Consider the following 25,156-nt stretch of genomic DNA (forward strand, 5'->3'; position numbering starts at 1 on the left):
ATGAGGGATAAGCAGAAGTGTTGACGTGAGGATGACGTCAAGGTTATGAATCTGGGTGACCGGAAGGGTGAAGGTCCTTTCACAGAAAGGTCAATAGAGAGGAGATCTCTTAGATAAGATAAGAATTTATCTTATCCCTTCTTTGAACTAAGAAAAGTTTCAACTTACATCACCAAATCTATCTGGAGATTTTTTTTTAACCTCTCTATAAAATGAATTAATTATATGATCTCTCAGATCCCTTCTTATTTAGCATTGTTTCTTCTGTGATTCCTTGAGTTCATAGTCTAAGGAGTCAGTTAAGGCAGGGAGGTAGCTGAGTAGGATCTTGGTAGGCCAGGGAGTAGAATCTAAGATATCCCAAAAGGTCTTCGAGAAAAACAGCTTGAACAACACCATAGTTTGTATGAATGGGTCTTCATATGTATTCATTTATTTATCTGACTGCTGGGTCTTTGTCTCTTGAGTTCTTGAAGGTGAGGTCTGGCCTTGAAGAGGGAAGGGAAAATCACTAGCCTGGCCTGTGATGCAGAACCCAGGATAGTAAAGGTCATGGAATTCTCCTCCTTAGTGTACCGATGGGAAAGGTGCCTGGCATACTACTTCAAAGCTAGTTAGGCTTGGACAGTATATACAGCTAGAAAGGGGAGTCTGGATCTGGAGGGAGCTCAAGTGCTCTTGCTGTCACAGTCCATTGTTCTCCAGTAGGCTCTTGCTGTGAGTGGTATGACTTTTATGGTTCTTTTCTATTATGAAACGACTTGAAATTTGCTTTAGCCAAAAAAGAGGGAAAATGTCTTTTCTTTTTACTCTTAGATATTTCCTCAGATTCCATTTGTCATTTTTATGATTCTTTGACTCTTGTGGGTTCTCTCATTGCCCATTTGCATTTGCTTTTTTGCAATCCATTCTCTTCTTTAATTCTAGTAATCTCTGGCTTTGGTTTCATGGTAAGACTATGGAGGAAAGTTCTTTTTCTTACTTGAATTTCATTCCTGCTAGAGAATGGTGATCGAGCAGTGATTACTATTCCTGTTGAACAAGAATCTTGACTCAGTGGTCACCTGATGTTATAGCTAGGAAACTCTGGTGGAGGCAGTGGGCAGTAGATTCAGTTTTCCAAGGGACTGAACCAGCCACATTTCTAAGAATTGTAGTTTAATGTTAACCCAGCTGCACATGCTCATCTTTCTGATAGACATAGAACATCAGAGCAGGAGAAGACCTTTAGAAGTAGAAGATCTTTGGAAATCAGAGGCAGGAGCATTCTTGAGATGATTGGTTACCTTCAAACCTTTTTCATTTTGCAAGTGAAGAAATGACTGGGAAAATGAAATGCCCTCAGATCCTACAGTCAGAGTCAGAGCTAGAACTGCAGGTTGTAATGCCTGTTGTTTCTCCCACTGGAAGGTACCATCACTCAACCCTCTCCTTAAAGCAGAGAGAAAATGAGCCCTTGCCCCTGTGCCTGCGTGTTAGAATTTTGGCTTTTGAGTAAACTTCTTTTCCTTGACCTTGTTTCCATAGGAGGTCTTCCTGAGGACTTTCTGAACTCTTTGGAAAAGACCAAGGATGATAAGTTGAAAGTCACTCTCAAGTACCCTCATTATTTTCCTCTCCTAAAGAAGTGTTATGTTCCTGAGACTCGGAGGAAGGTTGAAGAGGCTTTCAACTGTAGATGCAAGGAGGTAAGGGGCTTGCGGGGGTTCTGAGATCCTTCCTTTTTTTTTCACCCTCATTCTTTTTTTGCCTTCTGTTTGTCTTAAGACCAGAGCTGACTGGGAGCAGCATTGCGAATGTCTAACAGGTCATGAGGCTGGCATTTTCCTCTGGCTCTGAAGGCAGTTCCCTAAGAGTAGTTGAGGCCTTTTGAGAGAATTGTGCTGTTTCGTGAGGGGGACCACTGGGAAAGGAACCACACTGTGGACTACTTTATAGTCCTGTCTTACTGGGGACTCATTTCCACTGTGCTTAATCCCCAGTGGCTCAAATCTGCCATTGAAATAGGTATTCCTGTTGGCGTATGCCTCTGTCTCTCTCAAGGTTCCCCTTTTAAAATGCAAATTCCTTTGGAAATGGTAACCCTTAAAGGTCCTACCCTTCTTTAAAACACAGTAAAGACACCATCTGGCCTTGGTCATAGCAGAAGTTTCACCTATGCCTGTATCCAAGATTTTATTTAACCACTAGTTATTTGTAGAAGAGCTCCCTTTTGGAGGGCCTGGAAACAAGCCTTTTTTTCACTCTTGTACCCCCACATCCAGTCAAGTTACCAGAAAATTCTGCTTCCTGATGGGTCCCTTTCCATTCTTTCCTTATTCTAGTTTAGCCACTCATTTCTATCAGCTCTAGTTGCAGTGAGTGTCCTCCTAACTGCCATCCCTGGTTTCTCTCACCTTCAGTTCATCTTGAACTGGCTGTTGGGTTAACTTTCCTAATGCATTACTCAGATTACTCCTTAGCCGGGCCTTCAAGGCCCTTCCCACTCTGCTTCTACCTTGTAGTCTTCTTATTCTAATCTCTCTTAAGTCACAGTAATCACACCATCCCCAAATACATTCTGTTTCTTGGCATTAAGGTGATTTCTAGAATCTATCACTACCAAGCCGTGATGGCTAACCTCACCTCTTCCTTGAGCCTTCCTTTGTCCCCTCAACTAGAAGTAAGCTCTTCTATTCTCTCAGCTCTCATGAATTTGCAGAAGAGGAGAGTTGTAGTCTCAAATGAATCTCTTAACTGGTAGAATTTCAAGGCATGTAAAGCAAAATGACATGTTCAAACAGTGTGAGGGAAAAGATATTCTGGCAGACTACCCCTCATCCTTGTCTGGAAATCTGCTATTCCAGGGACTTACCTCTAATCTATTTCTGTTTTGCAATTCAACAAATATTTATTAAAACTCTTCATACTAGTGCAGAGCTTAGTGCCTAGCAACAAAGAAGAAAAAAAAAAACTGGTTAAGATAAGGGTCCTAACATCATGGAGTTTAACAGTTTTAATAGTAGCAGAATAAAACACATATACAAATAACTAGGGTACAGAGGAGAAAGGGCAGTTAAGTGGTGCCATAGTGGATAAAGTACTGGACATGAAGTCAGGAAGCTTCATCTTTCTGAGTTCAAGTCTGGCTTCAGATACTTATATGCTGTGTAATCCTGGGTGAGTCATGTAACCAAGTTTGCCTCAGTTTCTCCATCTGTAATATGACCTGGAGAAGGAAATGGCAAACCATTCCAGAAGCAGTCGGACATGACTGAAAATGATTGAACACCACAGAGTGGAAAATAAGAACTATGCAGAAGGCCCCTGTTTGAATCCCCATTTTTAATACTACAAGGTTTAAGGAGGTTGGATTAGGGGGAATTAAAAGTTCTTTCTGAAACCTCTCCATCCTTTGATCTTTCTCCTTCTCTGACTCCTTGGTCTTAGATTCCCCCAACTCTTGCCAGCAGGTACTGTGATTGTGGATCCTGCTGGTGGTTGGGAAGCATGGCCATTACTGAGTCCCTCAGTGCAAGCCCAAGATGACTTAACCATGCGTGCTCTTTCATCTCTTAGGAGAATTGTGCAATCCTCCAGGAGCTAGTAGATCTCCGGGCTCAGAAGTCCAGCCTGCTAGGATTTAACACTCATGCTGACTACGTCCTAGAGATGAATATGGCCAAAACAAGTCAAGATGTTGCCACATTCCTAGGTAATGCCGCTCCCCCTCCCCCCGCCAAAAACACACCTTCTCCAGCCAGGGCTTCCAGCGTGTCGAGGAGCTCTGTACTCAAAGTCTGTAGACTTTAGTATGAGTACTGGCCCTACTATTATGACAGTGGGCAAGTTACATAGCATTTCTCAGTTTTGGTTACTCAGTCTACAAAAAGGAGCTATTGATACTTACCCTGCTTATCTCACAGGATTGTTATGATGATTAAATCGAATGAAATAACATATGTTCAAACTCTGGAAGATCTGAGGTGCTATGGAGTGTTGGGGAGAGTGCTGGGCGCTGAGCTGGCATCCATGGTGATGCTCCAACTGTGACACTGGATGGATGAGCCCCTGGGGGTCATCTCATCCCTGGGGGGCTTCAATTCTGTAGCTATATACTCAACATGATTTGAGTCTAGACCCTTAGAGCCATAAAGGCCTGCAGAGAGATCTTCTCATCCACTTATCTCATTTTACAAAGTATCCTGAGAAACTGAAGGGTTTGCCTTGGATCATAGTCAGGAAGTGAGAGCTTGGACCCCAGTCTTCTCTCCATATGGGCTCGTTCTGCCATGCTCCATATTGCCCATGATGCTCACAGAATGCTCTGTGATCCCCTATCACCCTAATATTTCACTCTCTTAATGCTGTCTTTCTTGCCAGATGAACTGGCCCAGAAACTGAAGCCTCTTGGGGAAGAAGAGCGAGCAGTCATTTTGGAGTTGAAAAAAAAAGAATGTGAGAAGCGGGGCCTGGATTTCGACAACCAGATCAATGCCTGGGACATGCGCTACTACATGAATCAGGTGGAAGAGACCCGCTATAATGTGGACCAGAACTTGCTCAAGGAGTACTTCCCCATGCAGGTGGTCACCAAGGGCCTTCTGGGCATATACCAAGAGCTCCTGGGCCTGACTTTTGAACTAGAAGAGAATGCCAAGGTTTGGCATGAGGATGTGAAATTGTATTCAGTGAGGGATGTGGACTCGGGCAAAGTGATAGGGAAATTCTACCTGGACCTGTATCCGCGGTGAGTATCCAAGAGGAGCTCAGGCTCCCTGCCAGGACTCTGGGGACCATGTGGCTTGGAATGCCAAGGGAGAGTGGCCCCTCAGATTGTTGGGGCTCAAAGGGGGAGTTTCCATTTTTAAAGCAAGAAGAAATTGGGAAGTGTTTTCTTGCACCATAGCTCTGTTTGCTCACTAAATCTCAAGGAGACAGAGTGGATATTGTGAGAAGGACCCAGGAGACAGGAAATGGGGTTCCAGTTCTCATTCTGCCACTTACTGAATCTGTGACTTTGGGCACTTTCTTGTCATCTTGGAGTTAGGAGGACTCTTGGGGGTTATACAGCCTAGCTCTTGCATGAAGCCCAAATTCTCCTTTACAGCATCCCTGGAGAGTGATGATCCGTTTTCTTCATGCAGACCTCCAGTGACAGCAAGGGCATCATTACCCTAATTAGGCAGGTCTTCCCTCAGTGAATCTAGATTTGCTTCTTTTTACCTTCCACTCATTACCTCTGACCAAACGGGATAGCGAGTCTAATCCCCCCTTCACCTGATAGCCCATCAGATATTTGAGGCAGTGAGGATATTCCCCCTACGGCATCTCTTTCCTAGCCGAACATCCCCATTTCCTTTCCTGGATCTTTGTCTGTGGCCCCAGGAAAGCATGCTGGGGTAGGGTATCATCACGAGTTGATTCTGGTTCCTGTTTAGGCATCTTAAGATGTCACATGAGCTTTCCTGCCAGCCAGCTCACCAGTGGGGGCTGATGGTGAGCTTGTGGTGCACTAAGATTTCCAAGATTTTCTTTCCACCTGGATTTTTTTATTTAGCTACTTCTCCACTCTTTATATGTTATTATTGTCCAGTTTTATCAGATACCATACGGTCCATGGGGTTTTCTAGGCAAAGATACTGCAGTCATTTACCATTTCCTTCTCCCGTGGCTTGGTGAGGGTCACACAGTTAGTACATTCTAGGGTCGGATTGAACTTGGCTCTTCCTGATTCTAGGCCTGGTGCTCTATATATTGAGCAGTCTGGCTGTCCATACTTTATATTGCTCCTTTATTCTATTTGGCTTTTCGCTCTACTCCATCCTAAGGAGTCTGTGGTTCTAGAGTCAGGCATTTTCTTCTAGTCCAACCTATGGATGTGGGACTGACTTGTGCAGGATCAGGCAGGGAAGTTTGCTGAGCACGTTGGGCCTTCTCGTCACCATAATTGTTTCTCTGGGTCCTGAAGCCTTGACTCATTTCCCTCTGCCGTGTGTAGGGAAGGGAAGTATGGGCATGCAGCCTGCTTCGGCCTACAACCTGGCTGCCTTCTCAAGGACGGCAGCCGGCAGATCTCCGTTGCAGCCATGGTGGCCAACTTCACCAAACCGACCCCGGACGCCCCCTCCCTGCTGCAGCACGATGAGGTAGAGACCTACTTCCACGAGTTTGGACATGTGATGCACCAGCTCTGTTCTCAGGTATGGGCAGCGTCCCGTAGAGATGGGAAGTCGGGGATGGAGGGACGGCACGACAGCTCCATGACCAAGAGGGCTCGCCTCAGAACCAAAGGGGAGAGTGTGAGTGCTATCCACCAGCTAGCCAGAGGTCAAGTGCAGAGAGATTAGCTCTCTATGCTCCATAACCCTTGACTGCTTGGGTTTGGTGACCCCAGACACTGAGAAGGACTTGGAAGTATCGTCAAGGAGGCAGTGATTCATGACATTGTGACACTCACCCAGCTTTTGAGACTTGAGTCCTCTTGGCCATGGGACTGGCATGCCCTCTCGGGAATTCTATGACAAAGATATCAAGCCACTTGCAGCACAACCCAGATCCTAAAACAGCCTCCCTGTAACCCATCTCCCCAGAGTCCTCACGGGTCTGCTGCCTAGCTCCCTTGCTCTCCCTTCTTTCAACAGACTCAGCTTCATAGGTATAATGTAAAAGCCAGGATGGAGAGCACAGAAACCTCAGGCTTTCTTTTATGGGCTGTCATTGGGTTGCCACAGGAAAGGAGAGGTTGGCAGCCTCATTAGGGATTGGGGGAGATGTTGTTCTTAGAGCTCGACTACCCTGTTTCTCTGATTGCTGCAGTGACATCAGAGGAACACAGGAGGCTACTGTTGGGTTATGTGGGCCCAGAGTTAATCCCATAAGGTTAGTCAGGCATCAGAGACCAGGCAGAAACCCAGACAGAGGATAGAGGAGGCAGCTTAGGCACAGCACGCCAGCAACAAGACTGGCTTTGAATTAGGGGTCTCCAAAGCTGACTAAGCCTGGGGAAGAACCATAAGTCAGGGAAAGGGGACACTGAGCCAGAACGGAGCCCTGCAAGCAGTAAGTTCAATCTCTTCGCCATGCTGAGGTAGATAAGGCAGGGGTTTTAAGTGAAGGGGAGAAGGGTAAAAGGATGATTGAAGGTAAAATTGGTCATAGAATGTCAAACCCACTTGGACCTTAGCAATCTAGCTCAGTTTTCTCAGCTTTCCAGCCAAGGAAAATGAGCTACAAGTGATTTTGTAAGACTAGAATCCAGGTCTCTTGATTTAGCAGTAGAACTTGGCTGCAGTAAGTTTCTTAGGATCCATTGCAAGTCCTGATGATTCTTAGTCTAGAGCAATTTGAGAAATGTGAGTGGCTGAAGAAAGGGTTTGGAATGGAAAGTAAATGATTATGGCAGGGGCATGGCAGGGGCATGGCAGGGGTCTGCAAACTATGGCCTGTAGGGCCCCTTGTGAACAGTTTTTCCCAGATTGTTATCAAATACCTTCTGAAAGCTCATTTGTCTCCAGTGTTGACATTCCTTTCTATGGTTAAAGTTGGGGACCCTAGAGGACATAAACTTAACCTTTCAGGGACTTCAGTAAAGTCCAGCCAGAAGGGGAGATGGTCAAGTAGAATGTGGAGATTTCTTTGATCAGGATAGAAGAAAACAGAAGTCCTTGGTCTTTACCTTGTCCACACATTTACAGGCAGAGTTTGCCATGTTCAGTGGGACCCATGTGGAGCGAGACTTTGTAGAAGCACCGTCACAGATGCTGGAAAACTGGGTGTGGGAGAAGGAGCCTTTGAAGCGCATGTCCCAGCACTACAAGACAGGAGAACCCATCCCTCAGGAGCTGCTGGAGAAACTCATCAAGTCCCGGCAGGCAAATACAGGTTTGGAACTCCCCTTTGATCCCCTTTGATTTTTCCTTCTTTGCCCTCTGAATTCTATCTGCATAACTACTTGGGCATATGAACCACTGTGGAACAGAATAGACTTTTAAATTCATTTAGAAGAGAGGCCATCTAGTGCAAACCTCTAAAAAGAGACAGGATTAAACCAGTTTTAGGTCAATGGCAGAACTAAGTTTGAAATCTCCGGTAGCTGAGTCCGAGTCTGTTGTTCTTTGCTGATGGCATAATGCCTATGATTACCTCAAAGGTTCAGTGCAATTCAAAAGCAATAAATAAGTAGTTGTTTGAAGTACTACTTATAATATCACACAAAAGCCAGTGGTGGCCTCTGAATTCTTCTTTAGCTAGAGATGGTACCTGCTGAACTGGGAGCAGCTTCAGGGCAAGCACTTTGGAAAGAATGCTCAAGGTTTCTAAACTGGCAGGAATGGTGTGCCCTACTAAAGTCATGAGGGAGCCACTTGGCAACCCATCAGTATTTCATAAATTGTCATTTTTTCCCAAACAGGTCTCTTCAACCTACGTCAAATTGTCCTCGCCAAAGTGGACCAAGCCCTGCATACCCAGACCAAAGCAGACCCAGCTGAGGAGTACTCACGGCTATGCCAGGAAATCTTAGGGATTCCAGCCACTCCAGGTACTGACCTCTGACTGCCATGGGCTCCCTGGAGTTGAGTGCCTTCAATAGTTCCCACCTTGGATCACAGTTACAATCACCAGGGTCTAAAAGAGTTTATAGAAATTCTGGGGAAATTCTTCCCTAGAAGGGCATAAGTGCCACTCAAGGTGGAGACGTTACTCAGAAATTAAACTGGAGAAGAAGTGGGTACTTCCCCCCAGGAGAGCACAGATAGGGGCATTACAGATTTCTGCCTGGATTAGAGTAATTGAGGAAGACAAGAGGAAGCCTCCAGGAGGCCAGAGTCTTAGAACCTCAGAATCAGAGCAGAACTTTGGAAAATAGACTGTTAGGGTTCTTAGTTAGAACATGGATTATCAGACCTAGAAAGGGAATATAGATTATGTCTAAGCATCTAACAGATAAAGAAATTGAGGCCTCCATTCACACACGTAGCAGCTGTCAGAGCAGGTCTGCCACCCAGGCCCACCAGCTCTAGACACAAGCACTGTAGCCTTCCTTTGCTGACATTGAAGCTGGAATTGGGCAAGTGTGGAAATCAACCTAAGCATGGGAAAAGCCAGCAAAATGCAAAGCTCACCTAGAGCAGAGCCGTCCTCCAACTTCCTGTTTGCCCAGCTATGGCCAGCATCATCCCTTATAGAGTGACGGGACTCTTTGTTCCTTTAATGTTAAAAATGTCAGAGGGCAGCTGGCATCCCCTCCCCAAACTCTCCCTTGGTGACATTGACAGAGCAATGGGCCAATTGAGCTGTTGGTGTCAAGGCATGACGGGAAGAACAGGAGATTGGAAGTAGAGACAACTAGATTTGAGTCTAGACAAAAGGACTTAGGGAATGGGCACATTACTAGTGGGATTCATCAGGCCAAAATCTTTCTTCTGGAGATGAGGCTTGGAGTGACTCTTTAAGAGCTCATTCTCTATATAGAGCACTCGCCATGAACACTGGGGGCAAGAAACGGGATGTCTTAGAAGGGAGCTCCCTGAGCAGACACAGTTACCTTCCATTCTCTCTCCTTGCCCAACAAATTGATGGAGTAATGGAAAGAACACAGGGAACTGAATTTAAATCCTGGCTCTACTTCTTACTAGCTGTGTGACTTTGGAGCAAGTCACTTAATGCTTCTAGACTTCATTTCAAGAGTTCTGGATCCTCCAGTCCGATAAGAGGTACCAGAGAAGCAGAACTTTAGAAGCCAAAGGTGTGTCTGCCCTTAGCCAAACATGACTGCTTCACAAGGAAAGATTACAGGAGTATTCACAGAAATATGGACAGACTCTTCTGAACTGGAGCAGTGAAGAAGGCAGTCCTAGCTGGTAACTTTATGGGCTGGGAAACACTTTGACATACATGACCGCCTCTCTGAGACACTTGCTAGATGAAGAAGATAAGGATGGGGAAGGGTTAAGTAACTGTAGAGAGTGGGTCCTGTGGCTTGTCAATGTCCAGAGTGGGATTGGAACCTCAATTCAGGATTCTGACCCTCACCCCAGCCTGCCCCATCCTTTTCTCAGTGTATGTGGTGGCTACAGTTATGGGAATGTCAGCACCAAGGGAAGTGGGAATGTGACCATCAGGTGGCAGCACAAACCCAGAGAGAGCAGTAGAGTGAACCAAGCTGAGGCTGGGGGATTGGGTGGGCTTTGATCCCTGGTTGGGAAGAGGGGGGGAAGAGTCTGCTGCATCCCAGTCAGGGAGTGGCAGTGAAATGTGGTAGGAAAACACTTGGACTTGATGAGAGATGAGCTGTCTGTGAATTTGAGCAGGCACTGGATCCTCAGGATCCCCATTAATTCAATTAAGCATTTATTAAGTGCCTGTTATGGGTCAGTCAAACAAATAGTCCTTGCCCTTAGGAAGCTTATATTCTACTGGGAACAGCATGAATACAGACAATAAAAACAAATAGAAAGAGTTGAGGGGGAAGGATGCTAACAGTCAGGGCTTCTTTTGGGAAATGGTATTGAAGCAGGTGCAAAGGAAGCCAAGGGTTTGAGGAGAAAGGAGAAGATTTAGGTACCAGGGAGAGCTCCATAGAAGGCACAGACTGGCTGGTGCATTGGATGTATGATGGAGAACAGTCTAAGATCAGGTGGAAAAGCTTTTTTAGGGCCAGGCCTTTAAGAACCACTGCAGATTTTTGAGCAGGTCAGATTCATACTTAGCAAATGTCAACTTGGCAGCTGTGTGCAAGATCAATTAGGGAGGGAAGAGATTAGAGCTGGATGAGGAGGTTATTACACTGGTGCAAGTGAGAGGTGAAGAGATCTTTAAATGGAAGCTCCTGGGGGATAGTCAAGGGAAGGGCTCAAGGACTTCAGTTTGAATCCTGCCTCTGCCATTTAGTCCCTGTGTAACTTTGGGCAAAACCTCTGTGGATATGAATCTGCTTATCTCTTAAGATGAAAGGATTGTCTTGTGACTTCAGTGGCTCATTACAACCCATATGTTTATGGTCCTGTGACAACCTGTGCAGAAATTCCATCCTCTTGGGTAGGAGAGATTTGGAAACAGAATTGATGAGACTTAAAAACTGATTGGGGGAGCAGCTAGGTGGTGTAGTGGATAGAGCACCAGCCTTGAGGTTAGGAGGACCTGAGTTCAAATCTGGTCTCAGACACTTAATACTTCCTAGCTGTGTGACCTTGGGCAAGTTACTTAACCTCAATTGCCTCAGCAAAAAAACCCAAAAAACAAATCAACAAACAAACAAACAAAAAAACTGATTAGAAGAGGGGCTGCAAAAAGGGAAAATAAGGTTGTTTGAATCTAGGGACCAGGGGATAAGGGAATCCTTAACAGAATAGGGAAGTTAAGCAAGATGGGAGAAATGATGGGTTTTGTTTCAGATATGTATATTTCAAGTACCTATAGAATGTCCACATGGAAGTATGTACAAGGCAGTTGGTAACAGGGGACTAGACAAAGGACAAACACAATTGCCTCTTTTTAATTAATTTTTTTTTTCAGTTAACAAAAGTTTATTTTCTCTCCAACCTCCATCAGAGGGGAGGGGGGGAGAAAAAAAAGTAAAACTTGTGTACAGTCGAGCAAAACCAATTCTCTCTTTGGCTGTGTCCTAAAAATATGTCTTGTTCTGTATCTTAAGTCCATCACTTCTCAGTCAAGAGATGGGGAAGATGTTTCACTATGGCTCTGGAATTGTGGTTGGTCATTGCATCAGAAAAGATTTTTTAAATCTTGTGAAGTTTTTTTTTGTCTTTATATCATTCTCCTGGGAAACAATCAGTTTTTAAAAGATTTGTAAATTACAAATAATCACATGAAAACATGCTCTAAATCACTGATAGTAAGAAAAATGCAATTAAAACAACTCTAGGGCTTTACCTTACTGCATGACAAAAAGATTGGAACAATTGATCTGTCAGGGTTGTAGGATAAGAGGCACACTGTTGGTGAAGTTGTGAAGTAACCTAGCTGTTATGGAAAATAATTTGCAATTATACAGATATTGGGTATATACCCGAAGTCAAAAGACAAAAAACAAAATTCATTGTATATTAAATATTAATACCAGGGTTCAGTGTCTTAGCAAAGCTTGGAAACCAAGTAGATGCCTATTGATTGGGATTTGGCTAAACATATAGTATTTGATGGAAAGACTTGTATGAACTGGTATAGACTTGAAGTGAGCAAAACCTGGAGAACAATTTATACAATGATTATGTCTATGAATCCAATGAAGGAACTAGAACTTAAGAGAGAGATGAGAGTTGGATGTGTAGATTCTGTAACGATCTACATCGTGATATTTGAATCTGTGGGAGACTTCAGGAAAGAAATGAAAGGTTCTGAGGGGCAGAGGTAAAATAAGGAATATAACTAGGTTACTTCAACACAGAAACAGGGAGGAGGGCAAAATATATATATTGAACCCACTTTGGTTTAGGAATAAGAAAAGGGAGAGAGGCAAAATGCTTCCAGGCATACCTGTATGTCATGAACACTTCAAGTGTAGCATCAGACATTACAAAAAATGAAATTGACATTTTAATCAGCTATTTATGTGTAGTCTGTTGACTTGTAAGAGAAAGAAAGATCCAGAGTAATTCTTCCTGGAGGCTGGAGGGTGAAGATGAGGGATCCAAAATCCCCAGCAGCTTGGATGGCAGCACTGGCGTTCTCTGCCATGTTGTTCCCTCCTATGTGATTCTGGTCAGTACTTCAGTTCATAAGTCACTTCATCTATGTGAGTAATTTCTTAAGAGAAGATTTTCTTAACTTAGATTCTGTGGACAAATGTTTGCTTTTTCATATTTCTTGAACTATTTCAGTATTCCATTATGGATTTTAAAAAGCACCAGCTGCCATGAGGGTAATGACTTTTTGTTATTGGTGCTATGGGTCTGGGTCCCAGGAGAGAAACTGGAGCTGTACTATAAAGCTTTGGGTATCATCTGAATAGGAAAATGTGAAGCAAGGCGAGCTAATGTAATCATCAGGAGTAAGAAGGAACTTGAGTGTGAAGGGAGAAGAGATGAGGGCTCAGGGATAGTCATGGTTAGTCCAGAGTTATCCATAGCCAATGATCCAATACAGCTCTTAAAGCCAAGAGAAGAATGAGAACATGTTGGAGAGAATTAGGGAAATGAAAACTGAGAAAAGGCCTGTGGATTTAATAACTTAAGACATCGTTTGTTGCAATGACCAATCATAATTTAAGAGAACTGCTGGTAAAGAATACCAAGAAATGATGGAATTGCTGGTGACCCATGAGGCTAATGTCAGACATGCCCAATGTGTTCATTTGTTTTGTTTAATTCCCCTTCTTTCTTACGGGGAGGGCTCTTTTATTTTTTTTAATTTTTGGAAGGAGGAAAATGAGTCACTGGGAAATGATGGTAATTTTAAAGATTATTTATTTTTTAAGATTATTAGTAATCTTAGAGGGAGTTGCTTTAGTTAGATATTGAGGTCAAAAGACAGAGGTATTGAGAGTTGAGTGGGAAGAGAGGAGGTGGAGGTAATGGGTATAGATGTCCATTCTGGACATTGAATCGACATATACAAGATTACAGCTTGAGGGTTAAAATAAGTTGAATGAGCATTTTTTTTTTTTTTAGTGATAGGGAAGTTTGGATATGTATGTAAGCATTAGGAAAGACTCCAAGAGAAAAGAATTTGATCAAAGAGACTGAGAGAAAAAGGTGAAAGAAAAATTTGGGATTAGAGGCACAGATAGAAAAGTTTATAGAAGCAAGGACAAATCTTTTCTGAGAGATGTGCCAAGGAGGAAGGGATGATTGGGAGAAGAGCATAATGAAGAGGGTTTTAAAATATGAAATAAAGGAGCTCACAACACTTTGTTTTACAACTTCATCTTATTCTTTCTTATAGTAATGATTGTTAAGTAATATTTATATTTTTTTCCCTCTGAGGCAATTGGGGTTAAGTGACTTGTCAAGGATCACACAGCCACGAAGTGTTAAGTGTCCGAGCTCAGATTTGAACTCAGGTCCTCCTGACTTCAGGACTGGGCTCTATCCACTGTGCCACCTAACTGCCCAATATTTATACTTTTTGTTCTTCTTTCAGTCATTTCCTAGGCTACCTACCCCAAATTGAAACCTTCCCTAGCAACCAAAGAAAGGTAAACAAACCTCCGATGGAGATGACAATCCTTTTTCCTCCATGGTGGCTCATGAAAAGCAACTTTCAAGGTGTGATTAGTCCCTTCTGACACCAGCAGATGTCGCAGGTCTTTGAAGCATCTTCCCCAGAGCTAAGCACTGTGCTGTGTACACAGTAAGAATCTATGGAAATTTCATATACTTCAGGCAAAGGGGAAAACTAGAGGTCTTCTCACTGTTTACTCTCTAGGTACTAACATGCCAGCCACTTTTGGTCACCTGGCGGGAGGTTATGACGCCCAGTACTATGGCTACCTCTGGAGTGAGGTGTACTCCATGGACATGTTCCACACACGCTTCAAAATGGAAGGGGTCCTCAACTGTAAGGTAAACTAGCTTGTTCGTGGAACTGGTTTCTGCTGATTCTCTTCTGGTCCATTTGGTCCCCTTTCCCATCAACAGGCAGGGAGAAATGATATCTCTGGGGAACCCTTGTCCGCTACTCTCATCCTTCTGCCTCCCAGTGTGCTTCGGAAAGATTCATCCAGGCAGAGCTTTGTATGAATCCAAAGACCTTTGAGTGCACCTTTTGTTAGCCCAGCTAGACCTGGGTTTCTTCTCTCAACAAAATCTCTATTGCTGCTGGGAGAAATCCGCCTCTCCTATGTCCCCCAGTTCTCCAGGGCAGGGTTGTAGTCTCCCCATGGCTCAGCCCTTCTGATCTCAGGGCTGGGGCCAGGCAGATGCAACATGTGGGCAGCAGGGGTACCAAGTACTTAGACTTGCTTTTTTTGGCCTAAAAACACAAAATCCGAAGTGGGCCAGTGATAGAGAGGCAGAGCTGGGCTCCATGTAAAGAAAAAAATCATTTTGATGAGAGCTATCCAAGTACCATGGGCTCCCCATTTCTGGAGCTCCTCAAGATGGGAATTGACTGGGAGTATTTGTCTAGGCCAGGTGATCCCTGAGATCTTGAGAGCATTTTGAATTTGATGCTGTTTGATTGGGGAAGTTTCCCACTTTGATGTCCCTTTCCCCGCTTCTCAGCTGCCCAGTGCTACCCGCTATGGCCTTCTGCCAAGATCTTCCTTCTCCCTGCTAAATTCTTTCTCCTCCTCCCTCTCCGTCCTCCCCACCCCCATAGAGCCACCGTTCTGTCCATGTAGTTGACCTCTGGATGCTGGTTATGTCGCATGATAAGAGAATGACTGGCAGTTGTCCCCTCATCTTTCCAGGGATGTTTGCTGCTTGAGTACTACAATTAGCCAGAATAAGCCCCTAATTTAGTGTCACTTCAGATACCTGGGGCCACAGAATGTTTGTGAGAATCAGAAAGCCCCCGAATCCTGGGGTGCAGCAGAGTTCATGGGGGGGCTCAGAAGAGCTCTCTGTTTTACCTCAGTTTCCTGTCCCATTAGGATTCTTTCAGTACCAAACTGGTCTGGACCAGTTCCTGGGAGTTAAATAACTTGCACAGGGCCACAGATGGTGCCTAATTTCTCTGGGTCTTTTTATTCTTCTGTAAAATGAATTATTTTACTGTACTTGCCTGAAAACTAGGGCTAGGTGAGATGGTCTCTTCCAATTTTGGGATCATTGATTCTACAGAGCTGAATTGGAGGCTTGCATAAGAGTCTCAAAGTAAGAAGGAACCTCAGAGATCATTTAGTTCAGCCCACTCCTAAATAGGAATTCATCCTCATGGCCTTCCTGAGAGTGCTTATCTGGCCTCTCTTTGAAGGCCTCTGTAATGATGGATATTTTCCCAATTCATTAGGACATGTAAGTGTGGGTCTCTTCCCCCTTCTTTGGTCCAAACACAGTGTTTCACCCTAGGGCAGAGAAGAGTTGCCTTTCTGATCTCCATCTGGATTCTGTACAATTCAGCCTCAATTGGGGAGGAACTTCTCCCATCTTCTGTCTATGGGGGTGGATATATATCCTATAGCCTACTGTGCCCCTTGTCCCTCCTGCAGGTTGGCATGGATTACAGGAACAGCATCCTGAAGCCCGGCGGCTCTGTGGATGCCATTAACATGCTGCAGCAGTTCCTCGGCCGGGAGCCCAAGCAAGACGCCTTCCTCCTGAGCAAAGGCCTGAAGGTGTTGGACAGCAGCTCCCCCTCTGCCTGCTGATGGGCCAGCGCCGAGACACGGGAGCTCCTTCGAGCATCCCCATTCTTCAGGACTGAGCAAGTGTGGATGTAACCTCTGCTGGCCTCCCTGTTGCCTTAAACCCCCAACAGAGAGAACAGAGGGACTCCAGCAAAGCCACTACCAGAAGAGAGTGGGATGAGGGGGTATTTCTACACCCTGCCCCAAACCCACCCTGTTTTACTTTCTACTTTTTAACCTTCCAATCCCTTTTTAGGGTCTTTGCTCAGTCACATTAAGATGTTTGGAGAGTTCTTGTGTTGGCTGTATGGCCTGATATTTTTTTCCCCTTGTCCATCCCACCCCAGAGTAACCAAGATCAAGATCAAGGTTCTCTACTGAAACTATAATTGTAATCTTTTTTTTTTTTTTTTTTTTTTTTTTTAAGTGGAGAGAAAGAGGGAGAGTCTGTCTTCTGCTTCCCCTCTACCTCCCTCTTGCCCTTCTCCTACTTTGAAATGGTTTAGTTTAACATTGGTTGTTAAGGCAGAAATCATGGCTTAGTCTTTTGGGGGTGGTTTTATCATACACTGTTTAGGTGAGAATTGATTCGACCTCAGGGAATAGACAGCTGGGGTGAGTGTGTTGCGTGCTCATGTGCGGAGTAGCTGGTGAGTGAAATGAGTGAATTGTAACCAAGGGGCCTTAGGAAGTTCACCCTGAGCTTTATACAACCTTTACTCTGGGATTCTGAGGCTGGCATCTCAGTATATCTAATGCCTGGACCACATCATAAACCCTGAGAAAGCCTGTTGTTAACCTGTTCGGTAAGTAAGGTCAGATTGGAACTTCCTAGGAAGAAGGTGTTTGGAAAGAACTTGGCCAAAGCAACTCCCACCTTTGGCCACAATAGATTTTCTCTGGATGTCCCAAGAGACATCTGTGGGCCTGGTTCTTGCCAGGGATCCCTTCAGCCCATGTGAACAAGACTAACCCAGAGACTTGGGCTTTCTGGATTTAGTGAGTACCAGGCAGCAGAGTGAAGGTGTGATGGCAGAGACAGAAGGCCCCCAGGAAGAACTCAGAAGAAGATGCAGCCCCTTGGACTTTGAAGTGGGAGGGAACAGGCTTTAAATTGGTGGGTGTCTAATAAATCAGGGTGTGAGGTCTTCGGTCCTGACATACTGCCTATTCCTGTGCCCTCAGTCAGTGAATAAGCATTTATTAAATGTTCCTAAGACAAACTCCGGCTTCAAGGAGCTCACTGTCTGGTGGCGAAGTCAACATGTAAACAACTAGGTCCAAAAAGCTGCAAGTGGCAAAAACAGGAGATGCTCAACTGGAAGGAAGAGGGATAGGGAAATGCTTGTGTAGAAGGCGGAACACGAAGGAAGCCAGGAAGCAGAGATGTGGCAGGAGTGTTCCAAGCAAGGGAGTCAGCCAGAAAAGCCTGGAGCCAGGGATGGAGGGATGGAGGGTCTTGTTTAAGGAACAGCCACTTCCATCAGAAGGCACTTGACTGCCGTCTTTTGTCCCACCTTCTCTTGCTTCCTATAACAGCTTTACTCCTGACAGTGTGATTTTGGGCCAATTTCTCTGACCCTCACATTGGGGTGGGTGGTCTTTAAGGCTCTCCTACTGCTAATATTCAGCAACTCAATTAAGAATGTTCCCAAAGACTCCTTCCTAGAAGCCTCCCTCTTCTGCAGCACTGGGTCTGGGGTAAGCTGCTTTGCCACAGGAGGACCCTCTTCCCTAATATTCCTTCAATTCCTGGGAGCTGAGTCAGTTAAGGCTAAACCAACTAAGAATGATTAGATTTTAATAATGGCCCCAGATCATCAACCTCAGGCATAACAGCGCCAATTCCTCACCCTTGTGGGCCTGGCAGCTCTTAGCTGACTATAGTAGCACCTGGATTTTGACGTCATTGTTTAACACCCCGCTTCTGGGTCCTTGTCCCTTCCTCACTAAGGAATAGCCAGAGATAGAGGGATTTCATCTCTTTATTTAGTCCTTTGTTTCAATTAGAAACTTCTTTTTTTACTATCTTGGTGGTAAGCCCCCTGTCCTTGACTATGAAAGGGAAGTATCAGTGCCTTCTTCCCTCTTCTATGGGCTTTTCAGTTAGGTGTTTGGAGTTTCTATGACTTCCCCCAGCCTTTGCTTAAGCATCCCTCTCTTGGTCTCAGCAGACCCCAAGGTAGAAACAGCTGACAGTACAGTCAGTCATGGCAAGAGTCACCTGGAAAATCAAGTACTGAGCTCTCCAGGCTGACAAAGAAGGAACAAAGAAAGGGAGTGTTTGCCCCTCCTATCTGCCCTTGGACCAGTTTTGGGGGGGAGGAGTCTTCCTCTGTTTCCCCATGCCCCCTACCCCATCTCACACCCAGCTCCTCAGCCACGGTGGGATGATGTCAAGGCAGTTTTGTGCCCGAGCTTAAGACGGTTAATTTACACATCCCTTTCCTAAGGCCAAGAGGATGGATAGCCTGTTTTTCTTAGCTAGAGCTATTCAGGGAAGGTCTGAAGGGTCAGGATCTGATATCCCTGGTGTCTTCACCGTACCGGGAGAGTCGGGGGCTGACTCTTAGATTCTGTGGCTATCACTGCTGAACGGAGTAATATCTATAATCCTCTAGTTCAAAATACCAAATCTACAGGGTGGTTGTACTGGTGTCAGGAGCCACAATCGTCCCTATTAATTTCTCTGTCCATCCTTTTGTGCTAGCCACACCCTGCTGAACCTGCAGTGAGTGAAGTACCTCTGATTCATGTCATTACTCAGCCTTCGAGGTTCAAGACAGCTGATTGACCTTTGTCCTGCCACATGGCACCCAGGAAGACTGGAAGCTGGTGGGGACTCCTGGCTTGTGACCTTTGGACCCACCACTGGGTTGGGTTTTTTATTATTTTTGTTTTAAAGATATAAATGTCAAAACTCATAAGCAGGGAGGATAACAAGGAGTCTGAGAGACTTGGCTGCCAACTAGCAGGGGAGGGGCCATTCCTTTCAGGTGACTAGTGTCCTGGGAAGATCACTGGCTTTGCATCCTGACTCTGTGACCCTGTGACTGGAGACAAGTCCCTTGCCTTTGTGCGCCATCCCCATCTGCAGAATCATAGGATTGGATCTTTAAGGGTCAGGTCTTCCACCTCTTAATCTGTAGGTAGGCAAAGAACGCATTATCTGTCCAAGTTACTTGGGCCCAGAATAACTGCATTCTTTGCTTGGAATTTGAGAGGGAAGGCTTGATTTTTGGCCGTCCTTGCCAGCAACCTAACCCCAGCACTGAGCTCTTCGCTCTCCCCCTGTCTCCCGTAGCATGATAAAGAGTATGGAAAGGTCACATGTTTGAATTTCTGCCTGCTTTGCCGGGCCAGCCCTTCACCCAGAGTCTCATTCCTCAGGAGTTAGGGTCTCGGAGCTTCGAGATATTTGAGCCTTTGGAGTTGAATGTGGTCCCATCTTCCCAGAGTTCTCCCATCACCCTCTTTTCCCCAAAGCATAGGATCCTGGGCCTCTTCATGAGACTTTCCTTGGGACTTGACCTCATTTCTCTTAGCCTTCTCTTCCAGCTTCTTAAAAGCTTTTTCCATGCCCTGACGTATATTGCCTGCACTGAAAGCCCAGCTCAGGTACTCAGCAAAATCCCAAAGGAGAAACGCTTGCTCAGTGGGGATGGCTTAAAATACCTAAGGCAGGTGTGAGGCTGCTGAGTCAGCACCGGACAGCCTCAGCTCCCCAGAGGCTTCCCGCTCATGGAGAGAGGATTGTCTGCCATCTTATCTCCTTCACCCCAGCTTCAAGACATGGCAGGGCTAGAGATTACTGGTCTGTCTCATTCAGGTTCAGCAAGAGAATGTGGTTGCAGACTGTGCCCCTTGCCCCCCTCCCCCTTGCTGCAGGTGCAGCAGCTGCATGGTCAGGAAACAGGCGCGTGGCACAGTAAGGAATGCCAGGCTGGGAAGGTACCCAGCTCCTCTCATCTCTACTTTTATCAGTCTCAAAAGAAACCACTGGGTGGGACCTACCTCCCCGTGACTGCCTCACGGTCCCAGGGTCAGCACTGAAGTTGAATTGATGCTGCCGCTGTGGGATAGGAAGAGGAAGAAGTCCTCTGTCTGCCCACAAGCAGGAGCCACAGTCCTAATGCCCTGTTGTGCCCTCCAAAGCCTCGTGACTGCACCAACTTTATAAAGTAAAACCAACTTGCAGAACTAGATACTAAGGCTCCTCAACTTCCAGCCTCCCCAAAAAGCCCTCAGTTACTAAGTAACTACTACGCAAGGCATTGTGCTAGGGTTACAGACCATCACTGGACAGTCCCTGCCCTCAGGGAGCTTACATTCTGCAGAAAGTACTATGATGTTTAAGGATCCATCTCTGGGTGTACAGTTGGCCCCTTCACATCTACCACTTTGGGGTCAAGTGTCAATCTGCACTCCAGCCCCTGCCTTTATCTCCTCCCCCAAAGAATGGTGCTTTTGAGATTTTTGTAATGGTTCAGGTCAAACTGACTTGTTGAGCTTGTTGTGTTTTGGCAAAATGCTTATTACTACCAATAAAGTGGTTTCTATAAGGATCTTTTGGGATAGGAGCAGTATTTTAAGATTCAGGTTCCTGCTTGGGGTAGAATGAGTACATTCACATATGAGCCTGGATTCTCTTATATCCCTCTTTGGGGAAATCAGTGAAGAATGGGAAATGTATGGTATTTCTATGCCTCTTTCCCTTCCCCCCCAACCTTGGTAGGATTTTGTAGGTTTGTCAGTTTAGAAAAAACAAAAACAAAAAACACCTATTATGTGCCAAGTACTGTGCTAAGCACTGGGAAAAGGGAAAAAGTGCCTGCCCTCAAGGAGCTTACAATCTAGTGGGGAAGACAAAATGAACAACTACAGATAAACAAGCTTGCATGCAGGATAAGTGGAGAATCAATAGACGCAGGGCACTGAAATCCAAAGGGTTTGGGACTGCTTTGCACCTCCCAATGGGCTGGGTAGGGAGAGAGACTTGGGTCATGGCAGAAGCAGGAGCTCATTCTGCTTCACTATGCAAGTTTGTAATGGATTTTGTTTTCTCAATAGGTAGGGGGAAAGGATATGGGAGGGAGAAAATTTGTAACTGAAAATAAAATTTAAAAAAGAATTGGGAAAGACTTCCTGCAGAAGATGGGATTTTAGCTGGAACTAGGGAAGCTGGGAACCAGAGAAGTAGAGAGGAGAGCATTTCAGGCAGGAGGGACAGCCGGTGAAAATATTTGGGAGATCGTGTCTTGGGGGAACAGCAGAGATTTTATATTATCCTGGAGGGGGAAAGGAATCACTGAATTTATTGGGTAACAGCTGACAGCCAGACCTGCACTTTGAGAAAATCTCATTGGTGGCTGGAGGACAGATGGACTGGGGAGACTCGAGGCAGACTGATCCCTCATGGGGCTCTTGCAGCAATCCAGATGTGAAGAGAAGGCAGTTACCCAAGAGACATCACTAAGGTAGAAGGAACAGGCCTTGGGAACAGACTGGATCCTGGCCAGTGGAGAAGCAGGGACAGGGAGAGTGGTCCCCTGGGTTGCCAGCCTGATAGTAATTTCCAGAGCATTTGCCCAGTTTTGCTCCAGCCTTGGTCCTCTCAGAGCCCAGGTGTCTGTACAAAAGCCCAGCCCAGTTCCTTAAAATGTCTTCTGCCTCTTCCTCATGGAAAGCAAGTGGAGCTGTTGGCATTTGTCACAGCCTCTGCCATGTGAGAGCTGTGTCAGGTCCTGAGGGAGCCGGGGAAGGAGTGAGGACCATGAATATAACCTGGAGACTTGGGCCGCCATGAAATGACTAGTCACACTGTTATCCATCCCCATCCCAAATGAGAAGCCAGATGGGCTCTGAGGCTTTTTTACTGCCTTACGAGTGACTTTTTTGAGCATGTCTCATTGGTGAGTTGGGATACCTGCTTTAGTGAAAAGTTTTGGAGGAATCAAGGTTCTACTTATCTGTGGGCCTTAATGACCTGAGCGTTGTCTTCTACTAAATAAAAGGGTTGGACTTCTGTGATTTCTTAAGGTTACTCTGCCCTAACTCTAGTATGGCTGGTACCATGGCTCATGTCGTCCCTCTCCTCGCCTCCAGGTGGCAGCCATTGGCCACTTTGGCTTTTAGACGGTTTCTCCAATTACTGGGGTCTTGGGAAATTTTGGGGTAGATTCAGCTCCAGGAGTCAGGCCAGTCTGGCAGGCCATCCCCTGCCTCTGCTTCCACTGGGGCCCCTCTAAGGCCTTTTCTCAAGAACTGCGGCTGGCCGGGGCGCAGAAATAACCGGGAACATGATTCCTAAACCTCCCAGATTCCCTAGACGTCCCCAGACTCCGGGGGGCCATGTGTGCCCATGGTCCAACATTAATACTCTGGCTATTCTGAGCCAGCCAGGACACCACCGTCTGCTGTCTCCCCTCCATTCCTTCCCTCAGCCCACAAACACTCCAGACATGTACTATCATCTCAGAAGCCAGGGCATCCACATTCTTGGCATGGGTCAGATGTATTGTGTTCAGCCCGTTTGGGATTTATTGGTCTCCATGAAGTCATCCCTGTGGCCCAAGTGCAGTCTCCTTCCCCCACCTTTTCACCCTTAGGGAACAAGAGGAGAGTAGGATCTGCTATTACTGCCTCCTGACCCACCTCCACAAGGGCCAGCCTGTAACAGGAGACCCTAGAACTTCCCTGGGATTGGGGGGGGGGAATGAGAGAGACTAACCATAACCCTTCAGAGGCTGAACTTTTCAGCTGAGAAAAGAGAGCACCAAGAGCCCCTCTCTGGAAACCAGATTAACAGGTCCATTTTAGAAAAGTTCAAACTTTCCATTGCCTTTTTAATTGCAGATTGGGATTTTAAGAGAATCCAAAGGCATTGGGACTCAAATTGGATGAGTAAGGTAGGGAAATGGGACAGAATTCTGACTTTGACACTGTAATTTTGTGTCTATTAACCTTCCTAAGCCTCTCTTTCTTAGTCTGTAAAATGAGAAATGACATTAGTGTTATTCCCTCAGTGAATGAGAAACTTACTTTGTAAGCCTTAAAACTGCATAAAGATGTTATGGGTGAGTTGAGAATCCTCTATGATAAATATTTATTGTATGGAAATGATCAGAAACAAAACATTTCTAATATCTGTCTTTAGGCAGTTTATGATCCACTGGGAAATAGCCTGCTTGATGGACAAACGCACTTGGATGGATAATTTGTTATTTACTGGTGTCAACATGCATCTCATTACCTTGCAGCCCTAGCATGCTTTTACCAAGATCTTTATAAACACATTCCCTTAACAGGATCTTCACAGCAATCCTAAGAGGTGTCCCCTCCCTCTGTACCTTGGTTTCCTCATCTGTAAAACGAAGGGGGTTGTAGCCAGTGATTAGAATAGTAGATATTTACCTAGCCGCCTAGTTTACAAAAGCACTTCAGTATCTCCCTTCTCCTCTGATCATCACAGTACTCCCAGGTCTACACTGAAGAGCTTATTATAACTAGCCAGAAAGAAACTAAATGACCTCTCCAAGATCACGTGGTAAGTAGAAGAGTGAGGTTGAAGCCAGATCTTATTCCCACTCAAAGCTTTTTATATAACATCTTGATCACAACAGGCCCCTCCAGTTCTAAAACTGATGAGATGATGCAAAGAGAAAATTAAAGAGAGGATTCCTCAGATCCCAACACTAAAAGTATGGAGTACTTTGAAATGAAAAAAAAACCCATGGTTGCTCTATGAGGAATCACAATAGCAATCTGGTTCCTAGGTAAAATGACATGGCCCAAGAATAAAGGCTCTAGAAGAGTTTGGAGAAAGCGCTGGATGATTGGACTTGTTTCAAGCGTTCATGGTTTCAGCTGGGTAGGACCTGGGGAGACTTAATCCTCCTTTCACCAAGTCAGATCACAATCCTCTCTTACCTTGGTTTCTTGCTGGGATTGAAGCAACGCCCTAGATTCTCCAGGAGAACAGAGGCTTCGTACTTAGGGTGCAGTGAGTGGTCTCCCAACTAGTCATAAGCACAAAACCTGCGCTTAAAGCATTGCAAGCTTGGTAGGAGCTCCCAAATCTTGGGCTTTGCTCATAAAAGCTTCAAGAGTCTGGACTTCCCTCCTTTAGTTTTCACAAGCAATTCTAGTATATCTGAGGTTTGTTCCTGCCACTTAGGAAAAGAGGAAATCCCCTCTAACTCGAAAGCTGGATCAACCTTCCCAACTTGCTTTTGCCATAGGACCAGTATGCAATGGTCTTGAGACTTTGTCCTCTGCTATTGCAAGAATAGGATCACCCTCTTCTACCTCCGGATCAGATCATTCATTCATCTTATACTGAATTCTGGCGTGGGAAAGCATTAAAAGACTTCTAGAATTATCCCGGGATATCCACAAACACAAGTGGACAATAACTCTGGGATCTAGAACCACTCAGGATATTTACAGACATAAAGAGAACAACAATTCTGGAATCTAGGACCCTCCCAGAATGTCCACAGACAGAAGTGGGCAACAACTCTGGAATCTAGAACCATCTCAGGATGTCCACAAACACAAGAGGAAAAACACCTCTGGAATCCAGAACCATCTCAGGATGTTTACAAACATAAGAGGAAAAACAGCTCTGGAATCTAGAATCATCCCAGGATCTCCACAAACACAAATAGGCAACAGCTCTGGAATTTAGAACTATCCCGGATATTCACTGACACAAGAGGAAAAATAACTCTGGAATCTGGAACCATCTCAGGATGTCCTTAGGCACAAAGGGAAAAACAACTCTGGAATCTAGAACCATCCTAGGATGTTTACAAACACAAACAGGCAACAATTCTGAAATTTAGAAATGTCCCAGGTAGTCCACAGACACAAGGAGAAAAACAACTCTGGAATCTAGAATCACCCCCATGATGTCAACAAACA

General features: G+C 45.3%; 1 protein-coding gene across 1 annotated transcript in view; it reads left to right on the forward strand.

Annotated features, from left to right (window-relative positions):
- THOP1 (thimet oligopeptidase 1) overlaps positions 1 to 20,796 on the forward strand; it is a 45,266-nt gene extending 24,470 nt beyond the window's left edge. Inside the window, exons 6-13 of the mRNA XM_074304480.1 lie at positions 1,528 to 1,688; positions 3,559 to 3,694; positions 4,363 to 4,729; positions 5,981 to 6,182; positions 7,677 to 7,863; positions 8,393 to 8,521; positions 14,368 to 14,504; positions 16,094 to 20,796. Of these exons, the coding sequence (XP_074160581.1) occupies positions 1,528 to 1,688; positions 3,559 to 3,694; positions 4,363 to 4,729; positions 5,981 to 6,182; positions 7,677 to 7,863; positions 8,393 to 8,521; positions 14,368 to 14,504; positions 16,094 to 16,252 (1,478 nt within the window). The 3' untranslated portion in view covers positions 16,253 to 20,796. The remainder of the gene's footprint in view (positions 1 to 1,527; positions 1,689 to 3,558; positions 3,695 to 4,362; positions 4,730 to 5,980; positions 6,183 to 7,676; positions 7,864 to 8,392; positions 8,522 to 14,367; positions 14,505 to 16,093) is intronic.
- Positions 20,797 to 25,156: the final 4,360 nt, after the last annotated feature.

The sequence above is a fragment of the Sminthopsis crassicaudata genome, chromosome 1, assembly GCF_048593235.1.
Source record: "Sminthopsis crassicaudata isolate SCR6 chromosome 1, ASM4859323v1, whole genome shotgun sequence".
NCBI classification, from domain to species: Eukaryota; Metazoa; Chordata; class Mammalia; order Dasyuromorphia; family Dasyuridae; genus Sminthopsis; species Sminthopsis crassicaudata.